Genomic DNA, 19,169 nt, shown 5'->3' on the forward strand with positions numbered 1-19,169 from the left:
ATCGGCTTGTACAGGAAAATACATGTAACACAATCTGCTATTAGAGAAAATATTTTCCTAGACCGGGAAACAAATAAGTAGGCCTAATAATCAAAAGCATGTTAATAATATTAATATTTTACTTCGATTAGGCCTATAGGCAATTAAGATAAAAGATCGTACGAATGAATGATATAATAAGGTTCTTGGACACATGCAGGCCTCATATGTAGCTATCTAACTCGGGGGCCCATCCCCGCTTCTGAATATACACAATGATTCAAAACAGGGGGCGTGGAAAAGGGGGCCTTTTTGCTACCTGGATTTAAAATACCTGCAGCTACATGAAAAGAATCTAAGATGTCGTCAAATGAGAAGGACTGCAGCACATATGTCAGGGACAACAGGCGACACATCCTCCATGGCAGCGGAGAAGTTTTACGTTTTATCTGGAGGGACATGAGAAGCAAAACGCGTCGGTTTGCTGCATTTTGAGGAAAGAGGCTATTAATAAGAGAAATTCATCGACTCACTCCCGTGGTTTAAGCTCTTCGGCTGGACGCACCTGGACATGGATTGGAAAGGAGCACAGATTTCACGCAATGGCGCATTTGATACCAAAATCGCTTCTGTAGACTTCCTTATATGAGCAGAGACATGAGCACGTTTGCTTAGTGAATGGCTGGTCATCGGGGTTGTTAAGATCATGCACAGATCCCTTAGGCAGTGCATTCTCTACGTGCTCCTCTGTTTGGCTATCATCTACTTGAGGCTCGGGTGAGTGTTGGGTGATCAAATAATAATTAGATAGATAGATAGATAGATAGATAGATAGATAGATAGATAGATAGATAGATAGAGGGAGAAAATGAAAGGGAATGAAAATGTAGGCTAACCACATTTTGTTTAGGCTACGTAGCTTAAAATTTAAAATAACTTTGGTAAATATGCTATGATTCTAGGTAAAGGCATATTGCCTTTTGGGACACACTGGCATTAGTACAGTTGTGTTTATATAATTAAATTCTTTCTAACGGTGTGTTCAACACTCTTTCGCCGGTAAAGTACGTGGTAATAGAAATGGAGACTTTCGGTCCAAAAGTAGTTTTCGTAAAAACTTTCAACAGCCGTTTAATTTTTTCAAGCACTGCTTTCTTCTCTGTTTCCAGGCTGCGTTACTGAGCCTGCTGTCTTCGCCTGGCACAGGATTACCCCCGTATATCCTCATTAGCAGTGACAGGGCGAGCGGTATTTCCACATTCCACAGTCAGAGATTCTACCTGTTTTGCAGTGCTTCGATTTCATTCTTGAATGACTAGTAATATAGCTGTCTATCTGAATAATAATAATAATAATAATAATAATAATAATAATAATAATAAAGGGTTGTTAGAAAATACATGTAACAATAACAGTTATTTAAAACACAAAACCACGTGTCTCATTTCATTTTAATGTTTAGGTGTATATTAAAAGAACTGTTAAAAAGCGACCGGAAGCGCCTGTGTATAGTTACTTAGTTAATATTGGATGAAATGTGCTGCGATACTCTTCACTTCAGCTCACACTCAGTGAATATATTGCATTTCACGCTACAATAAAATATGCCATATTAGTTATAAAATTTGCAGCCATAACTAAGAGAAACCATGTACTTATACAGAATGGACTTGTGGATAATACTAAATTTAAATGCTTCTGTAGTTTTTCTCCGGTTGACTTTTATCACGTGTTTCGCAATATCAAGTTATTTCGCGTGTTTATCACTGGTACATCAGCATTACGTAAAACGCGTTGTAACGTTGAATTGTGTAAATATGCTGTATACCAACTATAAACAACAAATTCAAAGAAGCAACTTAAATGTGCGTCCATTATTATGTTTCTCAAAATGACAGAAAAATATCCAATAATTTCTAAAGAGTATGGTACATTTCCAGTAGGATACCTCACCTTGCAGTAACCAAGAAAAGGCTAGGGGGCGGGGGAGTTTAAGTCTACACATTTTCGTGTGACGTCCTTGGGCTCCGAACTCACTGCTGGATTTTCGTCCACCTCATTTATAATAGTTAAGCCGGTAGTGATAATCTAATGATTGATCATAAGGATCGCACCTAGCGACTCAGTGCCCTGAGGATTTATCAGAGTGATCCCGGTGCGCTCGTTTCGGAAAAAAAGGATGTTCTGTTGATGCAGGGACTGTCTGTCATGTCTGTCATTTTCTTTAATATCACCTGAAAACTAGCGCAGATGAGTTTCAGTAACAACAACGTGGGGCTTTTGCTTTCGGAACCGGGTAGCAGAATTGATCAAGAGTATCACACCATAAAACAAACAGTGCCGTGAATTATATACCACGTTATTATGTGTAGCGGGAGTTGTTTCGGTTGCGTTAGGTTCACGCAGTTGTGGATAGCCTATATGGAATAAAGTAACAAGTGCATATTTCAAAAAGTCAACAGCGCGGAGCCTTGAAAGTCAGCTGGTGTCGAGTTAACGGTGCTCAGCAGGTAAAGCCGCCGCGTCGCTACCCTTCTGTTTACTTGCCAGTTGCGTCACATGAATGAAAAGTCGTCGTTTCGATGAACAGACGAGTGTCGCCCCATTGTCCCCGCCGTGTTACAGAAGTGGGCGGATAGCTGTGTCTCTCTGCCCAATGGTAGCCACGTCTCCTATAAGAGCAGAGTAACGCTCTGCCATCCAAAAAATCCCTTAAGCCATCATCATTCCGGCTTAGGAACCACACTCTGCAACTGCCTCCACCCGCCGAGAGATGACAGACTCAATATCGGCGCCCGCAGCACACTCATGGCCGTGGGAGCTCGAAGCTGCATAGTACCGGCGAGCCGACCAGACACCGCAAGCGCGTCTGACTGAAGCGGGAAGTCAGCAAAATAAGGATTTTACATAGAAATACCTTAGTGAGAAGTTGGCTGCTTGTTCAATGCCATCATGATCATCTTTTCGTCACGCAGTGTACTGCTGTCAGTGTACTACCCGCAGATCTTCCTCATCCTTACCAGTGGAAGTTACCTGTAAGTTGACTCGAAGAATTTCAGTTCTTTTCTCCTGCTTTTATATTGGCCTATACCCAGCTATTAACTAATGCGACTGATTATGTGCAAAAAAAACTGCTTTTCCTGTACCGCATAGGACTATATGAAGTGTGCATTCTGTTAAACAACATAGATATAGGGCGATTGGTGAATGTAATTCTTTAAAAACAGTTTTTGCAAATTACGTTTAATAATTATTTAGATATATATTTTGAAGACCAAATGATCTATTCATTTACATATCAAAACAGTAATTTATATGAGCTTTTAATCTGCCCGTATTTTATGATTAATGAGTTAAGAGTTATTATATTAAGAGTATTTATATAGCATATGTTCTGGTTTAATTTGTGCTTCCGAGAGCACTATTTATTTGCAACGAATATATGTATACTTTCATGTTTTGATTTTTAACAGGTGACCATTATTTTTCATTAGTGTTACTGTATGGCAATAAATTACTATGACAGTAATATTCTACCATCACCGGTTTTTGCCATTGTTGAAATTAATTTGGAAACGCAACATCGCAAAACAAGCAGGAAAGCTTAATTTACCATTTTTCCTTCTGGTTGTGAAAGTCATTAAAGATTATGTTTAACAAATCAGTTTGAAATGCACAAAGTAGCTTCTCTGACTAGTTTGGCAGTGTTGTACAATTCTATAATAGTAGTTGTAAAAGGTTGAAGCTTGGCTAGAAAATAACGGACACTCAGAACACACCACATAAAAATAGGGTATTTATAATAGTCACGGACTCTGCGGTTTTCTCCAGTTAAAGTTACCTGTCACAACTTGTGAATGAAGATTACTCTGTGTGCATTACATCACCATCTACTTACACGCCGCTCTTTGAGGATATAATTTAAAGCTACGTCTGGAAAAGCGGTCATAAAACATCAGCCACTGACCTGCTGTGTCTGATTGACACAACTCGTCACTTATTACGTCGTTATGAATGAATTAAAAGATCCCGGCCATCTCGATACAGCTAGTTTTATTTTCGCCTTTTAAAATAATTACCGAACTGCTCGTTTTATCTTTATGCTCAGACCCCAGACTTGATACTAAAATAGATGCGGCTTATGGTTACAGTTAAAAAGTGGGCACGACTATGTTTAGCTTTGGTTTGTGCATTAGAAACTACATACCATTGTTTGTTTTTATAATTCAAACCTGCTTTATTCGGCTTACAGCAAATTTGATACATTTTAGGGAAGGGGTAGTTTGAAACGTGCGTAGAATATAAAAAGAGAGGATGTGGGTTTTCGCTGCGCCTCAAACGCGCCTTCAGCTTTCCAGTTATATATCCTAGTAATACTTTATCATGTTTCTGCTCGCAAAGAACGCGAGTGAGCGCCGGGGATGAGTGTGCTAAACACCGAGCGGTACCCAAGCGCTGTCATTATCACATTTAAAATCAAACTTACTGGCTTAAGGGACCCCTGTTATGGATATGGCGCTATAAAAACGCACCTGCACGGTAAATAACGCGCTGCTGAGAGTGCGGACGACTTGCGGCGATTTTCAGCTGCGTTTAGTTAGCGTTGTTCTTTTTTGTTAAAACCATATACTTTAAAACCTCAGATTAGAATAATAAATAATAGAATCCTAAATGGCATGGGGAACATACACAACCAGCTCACGAACATCTGCTTGTAGTCTGAAAGTGGTGAAACGCAGCATGTAATTTTAATGTCATGAAGTTAAATTAAAATTAATTTAGGAGTACCGCTCACTGCCTGGCACACGGCTGAATATTGCTTTCCACCTAGCAATACCCAGAAGGTTTCAGTAATTTAAACGCATACTTTAGTAAAGAATAACATATCCCTATCATTAATTGTATACCCGTTTTGCGTCTCTTGTGGGTTCCTGGTCAAAACCCGCGCAGGAAATGGTTTGTTTTAGTGGCAGGATAAATGTAATTCTAATGCCAGTATTTGTTAGAGCGAACCTACCTTGTTTGGGAACAAACACGGTTCATGTTTAATCGAAAGAAAAACTAGTCTTAATTATGTCAGCTACTGTGGAGCACATGTGTTGTAGCCTTGACCAGCTCTGAAACAATCATGTACAATCTCGGTTATCATCCCACTCATCAGTTCAAACAGACCCAGATTATCCTGCAGAAAATGACAAATTTGAATAAATGACCAAACATTTCCAGGGCAAACTATTGCAATCTTTTGTGTGTACATTATTCTGTTAAATGCTGCTCATACGATTTGATCTCATGCAGCTCATTTGATCTCACTTTTTTATTCTGTGAGAATATGGTAAATTATTTTAATACTTCCTTGGGATAACACAGAAGGCATAATTTTAGGTTTGCTACATTTAAATGTACGGATATTTACCTTGAAACTCGAAACCACAAAGACCACCGATCGGATATGCAAAACGTACAATTTTAATTTCACTTAAGTGAAAACCCAAAGGAACGTTGAATTGTTTGGTATTTCACGCTATAGACGTAGGCCTAACATAAATTCTTTCTGTACTGTGAGCTATAGGCTAATTGAGAAAGTCGATGCGATTCTGTTTAATTTATAACTCGGGATGTGACGGTTGATCTGGCTATTAATTTAAGTTAACACAGACTTTTAGTTTTTGCCGTTTCTCTAATTCGTCATAAAACATAATTTCTCATGTATGTCTTCCTTTTATTGTATTTTGTACTTTTTATGTAAAGCACTTTAATTTGTCTAATGGTATGAAATGTGCTATACAAATAAACTTGCTTTAATTGGATAAGTATAGAATTGGGATTGCTTTTCAGAGATATGTATATGGAGGGTTAATTTGTGAAAAAAGGCAAACAAAGCAGATTAAATAGTCGGTTTGCGTGGGTGTAATTTAGTCTATTTATTTGTGCAGTTTAATGGCCATACTGTTGAGGTTTATTCTGTAGGCAGATGCTTTCAGTAGTTGTATCAGTATTTTAATTTTTAATGTGGTCGCCGTAAGAAGTGTCCAGTTTGTATGTGGATATGAAGATCGTACGCTCCACGGGAGCAAAGGAGGGAATGAATACTCCTCAGTGAATGTGCTACCCCCGGACGCCCATGGTTAAATTGGCCGCTTATGGACCACTATAGGAGAAATTAAAATAGGGTAAGTGACAGGGGTTAGAGTATAAAAGACGGCAATTGAACGTTCGCCCATGGATACCATAATAATAAAACTCTGAATTAATAAATGACTAATGTCTATTGAAGAGAAAGGGAAAATACTACAATTGTAAATACGGATTCAGCAGTTATATATGCTAGTAATACTTTATCAAGTTTCTGCTCGCAAAGAACGCGAGTGAGCGCCGGGGATGAGTGCGCAAAACCCCGAACGGTACCCAAGCGCTGTCATTATAACATTTAAAATCAAGCTTACTGGCTTAAGGGACCCCTGTTATGGACAGAGCTGATCTGATAGAGCTGATCTGGTAATTTCACAGAGCGTTAAGTACAGTAATAAACCCCCATATATAGCAATAATTTAATTTCTGCACCAAAAGAATTAAGAATTTTCAGTTAAAGAATTAAGAAAATGCACCAACTGGCAACCCTGATTGTTGTTTTGCAAATTAATTAAATTGTTTGCAGGTGTCCCCTGGGAACCCAAACGCCTATAAAAATGTCAGTTGGTGTAATGTAGCTTGGCGGCGTATTACTTTTTAGCTGAAAGTTCTTAGGAGTAAACAGTGGTCAGTGAGTTATCACATCTTTATTTTATATCTCCAATGCAGGATTCGGCCTTCACCGATTTCAAAATGTTAAATACGGAAACAAAGACAAAAAAAAAACCTAGAGAATCAAAACCAAGAGTTCAAAACCAAAAATCGAGTCAAGGAACTAAATCCTATTGAACCCGTCTTGCATATTGTCAGAAAGGGGGATTTGAAACCCCGATACCCTGTTAAGTGTCAGTGTCAGTTTCAGAAATTTTCACCCGCACTGCCCTGGATATCCCCCAGACATACCGTAATAAAGAAGTACCGCAGTAATAAAAGGTGTTTTACTAACAGGCCAGTTTCGTTATTTAACAGCTCAGCTTTCCTTTTAAGACTTAAAAAGTCCCGAAGGTCTTGGTTTTTGAAAGGCGTAATAGGTATGAAAGCTTATAATTATTTAGCAGTAATTGTGTAAAATTGACCAAACTTTGTAATCATAATAAATCCATTTCCTTTCTATATGCCTATGAAAATAGACATCTGTGCCAGATTCCTGTCATACTTCTGATCTGAAACGATTTTGGTAGCAGGCCTATGGCTTTGACCTAACAGACAAGTTCCGGTACCTATGTTTTAGGCCTACGTAGTTTAATGATATCTAACGATATTTTAACATGGAAATATCTTAATGTAAGTAAAATTTGATGTGTGAGCTTTTGTTATTAACCGTATTTTATCCACGCACAGAACTTAATTTTGTTTTACAACGACGGTATGGTCAATGAGCCGATACAGAGGGGAAATAAAAAATAATAATAATAATTAAAAACATTAAAACTGACAAACAGAAATATCTGACAAAATAAAACACCCTTCAGCTCTATAAAACGGCGTTATCTTTAAAGGAAATATTTTTAAATGACTGTGCAGTGTGTAATTCATATTACATAAATCAGCCAACATTTCAGATGACTAATGTGTTTTTATGTTCCTCTGAATTATAACTAGGATTATATTTTATTAATTTTTTGTGAGAAGCTATTTTCTAATTTGAGCCAACTGACTCTAGATGCCTCTGTGTTGTATTTTCGCCACTGAAATAATTACGTTCCTCTATTTTGTACATTATTTAATACCCTGAAAGCTTTAAAAGCATTTGAAAATATGGTACATTGTCCTAACAGGTAAACTATGGAACATCTTTAGGTACTTTTACAGTCATTGTACATAATTAAAAGTTAATTAAGTAGATTCAGAAGCATTGAAGATGAGCACAGAGGTGAACCCTGCTCTATGTATAGTATACTGTAGCACCCTCCAAACTAGGGCGCGCACATCATGAAACCCAATAACATGCATGCCGGCTGACAGAGATTAGTAATTCATATGAGGTGGAGGTGCGCTAATGTCGTAATGTTTGGAATGGAAAGCAGGCTTTTTAGCATTTGCTAAAACCCCCATCGTTTTGCCAGTGCTTGGTAGGTCTCGTTCTATTATTCCATTCAGTCCACCCAAAACCGCATAGACACGGGCACAAACACACACAAACAGAAATTTAGATCAGTAGCTACAAAGATGCATATTGAATTCCCAAGAGCGAAGCTGATGTTATACCTTTGAGTGGAAGAATTTATCTAAATTATTTGAACAAATTGGCAGAGCTAAACTGTAAGTGTTTTTCTGGATGAAAACATCTAAACACGATTGCAACATAATAATGTTTGAAAAGACTCAGTAATTATACAGTTTGATAAACACATGTCAAATGCACTGACTTTAGGTGTTACATTCCTGAGCTTATTTTCTTGTGCCAGGGTGCAAACAGTTAATTATATCACCCCTTGTTCTCTCCCGATTTGCAGCTAACATTTTGTCCTTTTTTTCTTTGGGTGGGGAGGTGGTTTTCTCATCATGATCTTTAGGATGGGGTGTGGTGGGTTGACATTGAGAGGAGGGGCGAGCATACAGTTCTATTTAGCGCCTTAGTATTCTTCAGATATCTATCTTGCTGTGACGTTCGTGTGATTCCTACGTCTCTGTTCCTCTGAGATGGCACCTGTATCAACACAAATCCCCCCCCCCCCCAGACACATACACACCCTGACTCTAGTTGGTCTTTGGACCCTGCTGTCCACAATGACTCACATGTCCACAATGACTAATGTCCGGTTCAATAGCAGTAATACACTGATCTTGTGCACCAGGATCATCAAACCCAAGAGAAGCGGCTCCGCTCTGCATGTCACCATCATCCAAAGTTCTCTGTCAGTATCAGGTTTTGCCCATGTTCGTGGTCTTGTGAATGGGTGGTGTTTTGGGAAGTGGCGGTGAGATCTTTAGGAGACTGAGAATAAAGAAGGAGGAAGCATTCTGAAAAGCTCTCGCAGAGAAGGAAGGTGCATGGAAGTCTAAAACAGCACCGATGTATTTATGGGGTGTTTATTACGCCGCACGTGAGCTATAAACACATACATTTCAAATTATACGGGGTAACATTTTTGCTTTCGGGCGTTTGTTTCGGCAGAGAAACGAACCGCGTCTGAATGTGAGACGCACGCATACGAATTTCTTTTAAAAAACCGCCCTCGACTTGCGCGGCTTTGCTGGAAACAATCCCGGCAATGTTACCTAAGTCTTGGCATAAAACCTTCGATTCAGCGTGACGATGCCAAACCGCCAAGGAGATGTAGCGTCCGTATGCAGATAAGTAATGTTTTCTTTTTTTCCGAGCACCCGTTTTAACACACCTCGTGTTTTTCGAGATTGTTCTATTATAGGGCTGGACATGGGCGTTGTTAGGTCCGATCACTCGGGGTTATATCCCCGAGTATTTTGAGCCTAGCTCCGATGCCAGTCTTTTTTCACGTCAAGCCCCAGGTAAACTTGACTTAGCCCCTGAACTTTAAAATAGCTAGAAACTCCCCTGGGGCTGGATATTCAATTTCGAAAGACTTTCAGAGATAGATATATATCGATAGTTAGCAGTTTCATTACAAGTTAGTAACTTTTTTTCTTTTTCTTTTTTCCAAACGAATCAGGATTTCTGGAAATTGAAGTGATACTTGCCTTTGCTGTCATGTTGTACACTGATACATTTTGTGATACTTATGATTTATCTCTAAAGCACGAAGTTAATACAAAATGATTCCATTTAGTCTGTTAGTTAGTCTATTGGGACATTGTGTTTGGACACTCTGAAAGTGGGACTTGCGACTTTTGTTTATAGTGGTGGTGACCTGTGGCACAAGTAGTACAATTTGGAAGCCCTGCCCACATTGGTGCTAATGTTGAGTGCCCTTCCAGTACCCTATCACTCTCATTCCAATTCTGAGTGCCCATTGTATTCCCCAGGACCCCTCAATACTAGTCTCGATCCTGAATGTCCATTCTCCTTTTCAGGAACCAATCCACACTCGTTCTAATCCAGACTGTCTATTTTCCTTCCCAGTACCCTATCCACACTCATTGTTATCCTGAGTGCCAATTCTTCATCCTAGGACCCTATCCACACTTGTTCCAATCCTGAGTGTCCATTTATCTCTGTGGATGCTATCCACACTAGTCCCAATCCTGAATGCACATTCTCCTCCCCAGAACACTATCTATACTCATGGTAATCCTCAGTGCCCATTCTTCCTTTTCTCTCCCCAGGGCCCTGTCCTCGGTGGTGGCCCTGGGCGCCAATATCATCTGCAACAAGATCCCTGGCCTGGCCCCTCGGCAACGGGCAATCTGCCAGAGCCGCCCGGATGCCATCATTGTCATCGGTGAGGGTGCGCAGTTGGGTATCAACGAGTGCCAGTACCAGTTCCGCTATGGACGCTGGAACTGTTCGGCCCTGGGGGAGAAGACCGTCTTTGGGCAGGAGCTCCGAGTGGGTGAGTCAGCCAGTCTGCCCTGGTGTAGTGCACTATGCAGTTAGGGATCCTGCATGCTGGCAGGAGTTAGAGCTGCAAGTCTACGGTTGCTTGGAATGACCCATGCAGTTGGGTGATGAGACAGGCACTAGCTCACAAGTCTCATGACCTTGTCTGCCCTGGGCTGTTGCTCCTGTGCTCCGTCAGTGTCCTTTAAAATCCCAGTCTCCTCCAATCTTCCTTTGGGGAAAAAGAGATTTAAAGCAGACTTACAGAAACAGTTTTTTTCATGGAATTGCTTTGTTGCTTCTAAACTTGAGTGTCTTTAATGCACATTTAATCCAATAACTCTGCAAACAATCAATGCTTTTTAGGACTGGCTGGATGTATGATTCAATTACTTTAAAGGCATTTCTACATGTCACAACAGGGGTGTTTTGGTAATGAATTCTTGGGGTGTCCTCCCTGCTCTCTCTCTCTCTCTCTCTCTCTCTCTCTGTCTCTCTATCTTTCTCCCTCCCTCCCAGCATGAGTGCTGTCCATCACCAGAGGCTGGTTTATTGCCACACTGACTGATGTAAGTCTGTCACAGCTTGTCTTTAGTAAAAGCTATAGAGTGGCAATTCAGGGAAGCTGATGGCAATGAATGGCCCCTGAGGTTGGGAGCTGAGGAAAGCCAGAGCGGTTTGAGTTGGTCTCAGTCAGCTGATGATTTGAAAGCTCTTCTAGCCTTGGTCTACCAAACCCATAATGGAGCCCAACAGATATATGTTGGGGGTATGAACTGCTTTTCAGAACACATAATAACTTAGCGGGTGGACATTGTTAAAGCCTTTTCATCCAAACCAGATCACTTTACTGCTTGGATAATTTGTACATCTGTGTTTGGGGTGTTCATGAGTGCTTCAAGGTACAACAGAAGGTCACCTATACTGTAGGTGTATCTGCCATCACTTGAACCTGCAGCATCTATTGAACGAACTACATAGACAAAGATATATAACATTGATAGTGGAGTTATTACATAAAGAGGACAGCTAACTACAGCAACAAACCAGAAGGTTGTGGTGGTAATATATTTTGGGTTTTTCTTCTACTTTAAACACCCCAGTAGCCTGAGGAGCTCCTGGTTTGAAATTACTGAAGAAGTTTGCTGTTATATTTGTAATAGACTTTATGTACTTTAAAACTGTACCAAAACCAAATAATGTGTTTAAATATTATTATTATTATTATAGTGATTATATGACTCTTTGATTGATTGTTAAGAGTGGAGTACAATTAGAAAAACTACTAAATGTTTATGATTATGATTTATAACTGAATGACTTGTACGGTACAGTTAAATATTTTTTGGTTTGGATATTGTGCAATACAGTGGAGTCAAAATATAAGCAACTACATTGCATAAATGTTAGGTAAATTCAAAAAGGATTCTTGGTCACGGAAGGGCACAGGCATGTTCTTATGAGGATAGAGCAGGAGTCTCCAGCTTCCATTTCGAAGACACCGACTGGCTTTCAGCAATGCGGTGCACCCTCAAGGTGAGGTGACACCTTTAGGCACAGTGGCTAAAAATCAGAGTGGGCATATCTCTCTCCATTGCTCACTGCTCACATAGGGTTCTTCAGTTTGGATGCCCTCTGCAAAAGTACAACTCTTGTCCAAAAAGGCGCAATTTAATAGCCGGCTTATTGAATGTTACAGAACCAAAGAAATCTTGGTTCAAGGAAAAGATTTTGTTAGTTAGATGCCAGAAATTTGATATTTATTTCTGTAAATATTAATATTTTTTTAAAAAAGGGGGGCACTATTGGCAAGTCCCTATCTGGACACTTCTCAAACCCAGCAGTGACGGAAACAAGGATGTCATAGGTTTGACTGAATCAAGGATCAGTTACTGTGGTCATGTCCTTCATTGGTGCACCACAGGAGACTGAAGGGTTGCCAGTATGACTCTTAAAGGAGTCAACCTTCACAAAAGAGCTGCAGCCAGATATTGACCTGTGTGCCCTCGAAAGACAGACACCACAGACTAATAAAGAGATACTTATGGAAGAGGTCTTACCACCCAGGCTTCATTATCATTTTATTACTCCAGCGACATGAATTTGTGATTTATTACGTGTATTGTTTTATCTGGGATTAATGCATTCCATGGAATAATCTCTCTGTTGCTTGTTCAGATGTTATTTTTCAGGTAATTAATTTTGTGGTAATTAATCATTCTCAGACTTCTTGATCAGGGCCGTGCAACAGGAAAGCAAAGGTGTCCCGTCCATTTGCAGTAGGGTTGGGAGGCAGATTGCGCCACCCCCCAGTGAAGATGCAGGCGACCTGCCGTACATGGCCCAAATGACTCAGTGCTGGCTCGGCAGCAGTAGACAGGCCTGAAAGGTGGCAGGCAGTCTGAACTGACAGCCTGGGGTGCCGTAATGATAGGAGGTCAGTTCACTCTCACTGAGTCCACCTATTCCCCCCACCGCGCATGTTCATCCATCATGAGCAGTGCTGACATACTGCAGGGCCTTGTACTCCCTCAATTGGGCTGGCCCCCACGTGGACCTAGCACGGGGGGGAGGGTGGATCCGTGCCCACAAAAACAAATATCAGATGAAAAGGGTGAAGATCAGGAAGCCCGTTTTGGGGGAGGGGCAAAGGTGGAAAAGCCTCTGATGGAAGCACACGTTTTAGGTGCTGAGTATACCTACAAACAACTCCATCAAAGGTCAGGAAAAGGGTATCCCACAGGAAAGAAATGGGGGGTGCTCCCTTTTCAAAGTCAACATCATATAATATGACTTTAGGCACTATTATGGCATTATAGATATTCATATATTTTTTGTATAAGTTTAAACACAACATGCCAAGTATGATGGCCTTTTCAGACAAGGCCTTCACAGTAGTTTAATTGAGTCCTATGTGGGCCATCTTGGTTTGGTTCTGTATGTTAGTGGAAAAAATTAGGTTTTACAAAAGAGGTTTCTGCTGCGTGCCAGAGCTCGGGCTAGCATTTGGCTTTCCGCTCTAAAGTTAAAACAGCAGAAAGGCAGAGAACGCGCTGTAGCTGTGCAGATAAATTACAGCTCTTGCTGTTTCAGAGACATTCCTTTCTATGTGATACGCGAATGCCGGCACGCAGTGCAATCACCCCCTTTATCTATTCATTTTACCTTGTTTACACATTATTGCTGCTGTTTATTTTAATCTTGACGTATTTACTCTGTCATTAAGGATTTCCTTATCTATTCTTAGTATTTTGGTTATGACACATTTATACCAAATCCACAGAATAAATATTGATCAGAACCAGCATTGATTCATGTGGTCCTGTCAGCGCTTCCACAAGCCCGGATCCAGGTTCTGTGACTAAACTTCGCCGCCATGTGTGTAGTGACCCAGAGTTTCATACTGGTATCGATGCCCCCAGTGTTAACTTATGTTAATGAAATCTGAGACCAGTCAGTAGCAGTTTCTGTTAACCTGTTCCTGCTGCCAGTGTCCCAAAGAAAAAGGCCGTTTTGGATGCTGGACTGCACAGAATCTCTCGTTATCATGAGTGTCATTATCCTGGTTCTTCCCAGGAATAACTGGGAATAATAAGAGAATAATATAAAAACTAGGAAAATATATTTTTTTTGCCTGCTGCTGCTGGTTGTTTTTTCTGTGGGAGTTTTGGATTCTTGTTCCTGGAGGGAGAGAATTCAGCAGATCATTCATCAGTCTTTGGATCTGTGAACGCCAGCTTCAGTGCCCGTTCCAGGAAGCGCAGAGCCCCGGACCGGGTGTGGGCTAGGGAGTCCGCGAGCTCTCATGGACAGTCCGGATAGCAGACACACCGTGATCGGGATGACAGCCCGCTGGGATCCCACGTTTATGAATTTTACAACAGCTTGTACAGCTTGAAGGGGATTTCCACCCAAAAAACAATGTTAAATTCATCAGACTATGTATTACTGCACCTTGAAGAGAGAACTGGACTTTTCACCTATGATGTCACCATGAGACGTTTGGTTTGTGTTGGAAGTGACGGAGGGCAATGCAAATCAGAATCACTTCTCAGTACTTTACTACAGACGTATTCCTGATTCTCCTCAGTCTGTGGATATTTTCAGTTATTAAAACAAATGTATGCTTATTGTGATATTTGCACTGTAGTGAGCCAAATGGTCTTTTAATCTGGGTAATTGTGACCCTAATATCGGAATCTGGGCCAGCTGATGAGCCAGCCCCATAAATCAGTCGGGTGTCAGTGCCAGGAGGGTGACCCCAGACGGGCTGGGCAGGTGCGGCTCTCACCCGGGGTGGCATGAAACTTGCCCGAGCTGGCAGGAGAGCAGATCAAGGGTCAAGCTACCGAGCAGCAGGGTAACCGAACATGCACTGAACGAACAAGCAGCAGGTGAGTGGAACGAGTGCTGAGTGATTGAGCAGCAGGGGAGCAGTGCGAGCACAGAGCAACCGAGCGACAGGGGAGCAGAGCGAGCACAGAGCAACCGAGCGGCAGGGGAGCAGAGCGAGCACAGAGCAACCGAGCGGCAGGGGAGCGGGGCAAGCACAGAGCAACTGAGCGGCAGGGGAGCAGAGCGAGCACAGAGCAACCGAGCGGCAGGGGAGCAGAGCCAGCACAGAGCAACCGAGCGGCAGGGGAGCAGAGCAAGCACAGAGCAACAGAGCGGCAGGGGAGCAGAGCGAGCACAGAGCAACCGAGCGGCAGGGGAGCAGAGCGAGCACAGAGCAACCGAACGGCAGGGGAGCGGCGCCTAAGACGCAGGATAGCAGAGCGAGCGACCGAGAGGCAGGGACCCAGTGCTGGGGGTGCATGTACGAAAAGGATCTTCTCAGGCACAGGTGTGACTACAGAACCAGATTTAAAGAATAAGGAAGGGGTTGCCCAGTACACTGGACCTAGACGATACTTGGCCAGAAACAGGATTTCTGTTCTGACACGGTTTGTACTGTAAGGGCCCCTGTAACAGCACAGCTGGGGTATCGGTTTCTTGAAGTTGTGTGTGTGTGTCTGTGTGTTGGGGGGGGGGGAAGTTTCAGTGAGCTACAGATGCTTATGAGATAAAGGCTCCCCCTCCAACATGGACAAGCTCTGTGGGCGGCTCATATCAGTGTAAGCGGCAAAGGGCAGAGGGACAGGCTGGAAGACATCTTTGTTCATCCCAGTCTGATGGAGCAGTGGGCTCACCTGTTCGAGCACTGAGAGTGATAAGGAGGCTCAAACAAGTAAAATCAATACCTAAACACCAGCATCTCTGTTCCTGATCACTGTTAAGGTGAAAATGTACAGCAGAGAATTGGCAGGAAGGGACAGATTCTAGCAAAAGCAAGATGAGCAAGGACGGCATCTTCAGAGGGGGTGCTGACTTAGCAAGCCAATGGAGTGAGTATCTGATGCCATGAGTCAGTGTTTTTGGTGTTTGACACAGTGCCTGAAGGCGCCTGTCGACCTGAATGCTGCCTCCCAGTCAGGTTCAGGGCTCCAGGTGGATGTTGGCTGTGGACTCTTCATGGGGGGGGGGGGGGGGTATTGCCAAGGGACAATGTCCGAGAAGCCTTAGGACAAATAGTGCTGCAGCATTGATGTGAATTCTGTGACATTTTCATCTGCCGATGATCATTGCTAAGTTTTACAAAAAATCACAACCCCTACCACACCCACACCCTTTTTGACAATGTAACACCACTGCCATCTAATATCTGTCATTAATTTTTAATCTGTAAATGTAATTTTGGCTGCAGTGCATAAGGCTGACCAGTGGGTGTCACTTTTTTCTTTCACCCTACAAACCATTAAGGATGTCTCATAAAATATTTGATCATGAACAGTTATTGTGAATCATAGAGGTCCAATACACATATAAATCCTAAATATTATGTGATATTTAATAACAGTGTATAATGGTATGGTTTCCCCCCACAGTCCAAAAGCATGCTTAGGTGATTTGGAGTTAGGTGTCCGTAGGTGTGAGTGTGTGTGTGAATGGTGTGTGCTCTGACACATCTTGGGTTATTCCCTACCTTGCACACATAGCTTCTGGGATCGGCTCTAACCCCCCCCCCCCCGCCCCGATCCCCGAGCAAGTAAATAAAATGGATGGATGGATGGATATAATGTGGTACATGAAATATCACACAGAACACTCATCTGTGTCTCTGTCTAGCACACGCGACACCACTCACCTGTATGGAAGACGTGTGGCACACTCATTCGCGTCTGTTTGTCTAACATTCTGCGTCCATTCAGTCCAAATTGGGGGACTGAATCTGGTGGTGGTGCTGGTGACATTCCAGAATTCTCAAAGCTGTTTCCTCTTAAGGACACAAGCCGTTTTTGACTCCTATTTGATGGAAACAGCAGACACCGAAACGTCATGCAAGTGGTTTGAAGTGACGCATTACCCCCACCCCATCCGCCATCTGGGTTGTACCTGCTTTCCATGTGGCACCAGGGTGCCCCCACATCCCACCTCATCACGGACACTTGCCACTGAAGCCCATTAGCCATCTGGTTTAATATTCCCCCTGTTCTCCAGGCCTTCCAAGGCTTCAGAGCTCTGTCCAGTTTTCCGTTGCCGGCACTCGAGGCCATCCCAGTGTGGTTCCTCTGGAATCCAGTCAGAGCTCTGGGTCTCTTTTGCATTCTCCCTGTGGTGCTTAGTACCCATGTGCCTGTGAGGCCTGGACTGAGCTTGTGGGGATGTTCCCTGTGTCCTCCTTCCCAGTGTGGCAGCAGCAGGCCAAGGTAATGGCATGGGAGGTGTCATCACACCAGGTAGCCAGGAGTAGGCAGGGTTGTGGAAGGTGGACTGGACCAAGTAGGCAGGAGATGGTAGGCAGAGAAGGTGGACTGGACCAAGTAGACAGAAGGAGGTAGGCAGAGTAGGTGGACTGGAGCAAACAGACAGGAACTGGTAGACCCAGAGAAGGTAGACTGAACCAATTATACAAGAGCAGACATGCCTAGAGGAACAGGTAGGTCAGTGTAGATCGACAGGTCCAGGTAGGTTGTAGTGGGTATAAAATAGATAGTGCCCCCAGACAGGGCAGCACATTGAAAATAATGTTCTCATTAGTGGAGTTAATTCCTAGAGTAGAAATGTGACAAGGGCCAGAGAAAGACACATCGCATTTACCTGCTGTGGCACCTGCAACCTTCTTTCCAAAGGATGAGGGGGGGGCATTATCATTTCTCTTGCAAACCTGTAGCCAGCCTCAGAAAGGGTGGGGCAGGAAGCCCATCTTTCATCATGATGGTTAGGAAACACCTGGGTGGAATTTGGGTGGGTGCAGTGAGGGGATGTGTAGCTGCTGACAAACGGACGGTGCACACGCCACTCCACAAGGGAGCTGTGCTCCGCATGAGAAAAGCAGCTCATGGGGGGAAGGATGTGGAAAAACTATATGGGGGAAGGGAGAGTGTTTTTTTCATCCATAGGATAATGACTGACGGCAAACAGTGGAAGCACATAGTCTCCTGCGGCGGGCTAGACACATGGCACCAGTATAAAGTTGGAGCCTGCAGATTGTTGAGTAATTTTCTTTCCAGTGGGAGGGGAGGTGCATTCTGGCCCCAGCTGTGATGGAAAACTTTTTCACTGTCCTTTGGCCCTCCACACCCCTAACACCACCCGCCCCAAACACACATCAGGCCCATATAAATGCCACTCAATGAGGGTGGCCATCCTGGAAATTGCCCCCTAACTTCTTTGTCCTAAGGGGTGGGGCTCGGGGTTGTCACGGTGACTAGCTGGTCCACGGGAAGGGGGTGGAGAAGACATTAGCGACAGCAGTCACGCCCGGGACAGGCTCCATGTCGGAATACCAGTTCCAACTGTAATTGACCACAGTATCCGTGCCTTGGAGAAGAACACAGCCAATATTATGCATTCAAACTCCAAATTGTTATAACGGTTGTGAGGTTCCGCCATTCAGGACTCCGAGCTTGCCACTGCAGTTTTAAAATTCAGCTTTTTTCTGGTCCTTGTCTTGATTGGTGCTGAGCACAACTGCAGGATATGCAGGTCCGACCTCAGTAAATCCTGTCGTTGTCCTGCTGTGCTATTCCCTGCCGCGCGACAAAACACACAGCCATTATACCCCTCTGACTTCTGAGAGTTGGCACAGTCTCGAGTGAAATAAAAGGCCCCCACTGAAACCTCAGCCATGCTCTGAGACAAAACGTACAGTCACATACAAATTATAAAAAGAGCATGGATGATGACTCTGAAAAGCGAATGGCTCCTGTTCTCAGCTTATATGAAACAAATATCCATTTTGTCATGTCTTAAGTCTTTGTAGGACAAATTTATCCTACAGACTGTGAGCCATAGAGAATACCACATTGCAAAGCAATTAGCAAGATTAACAGGCACAGTAAATGAAACAGAGATATAGGTTTCATACTATATATCTGTGGCCTTTACTTCATCCTTAAGGGGTTTTTTGTCAGGACTGTCCCTGTGTCTGACATCAACAGGTATGGTGGTGACACAGAAACGTAACGTACAAGGTCCCTTAAATGATGCTCGGGGTCACCCAGGGCATGTGAACTAAGCACCAGACTGGCTCAAAGTCAGACCCGCGAATTTTCCGGAG

At 42.9% G+C, this 19,169-nt stretch overlaps 1 protein-coding gene across 2 annotated transcripts in view; it reads left to right on the plus strand.

Moving 5' to 3' along the window:
* Positions 1-309: 309 nt before the first annotated feature.
* The window catches only part of LOC111858601 (protein Wnt-7b), a 28,733-nt gene continuing 9,873 nt past the window's right edge, over positions 310-19,169 (plus strand). Inside the window, exons 1-2 of one of the 2 annotated variants that reach the window (XM_023840512.2) lie at positions 310-756; positions 10,357-10,583. In XM_023840512.2, the coding sequence (XP_023696280.1) occupies positions 686-756; positions 10,357-10,583 (298 nt within the window). In that variant the 5' untranslated portion in view covers positions 310-685. Of the gene's footprint in view, positions 757-1,829; positions 3,015-10,356; positions 10,584-19,169 lie in introns of those variants that run through there. The other variant, XM_023840510.2, reaches the window with a different exon arrangement.

The sequence above is a fragment of the Paramormyrops kingsleyae genome, chromosome 3 (assembly GCF_048594095.1).
Source record: "Paramormyrops kingsleyae isolate MSU_618 chromosome 3, PKINGS_0.4, whole genome shotgun sequence".
In the NCBI taxonomy this organism is placed as follows: Eukaryota; Metazoa; Chordata; class Actinopteri; order Osteoglossiformes; family Mormyridae; genus Paramormyrops; species Paramormyrops kingsleyae.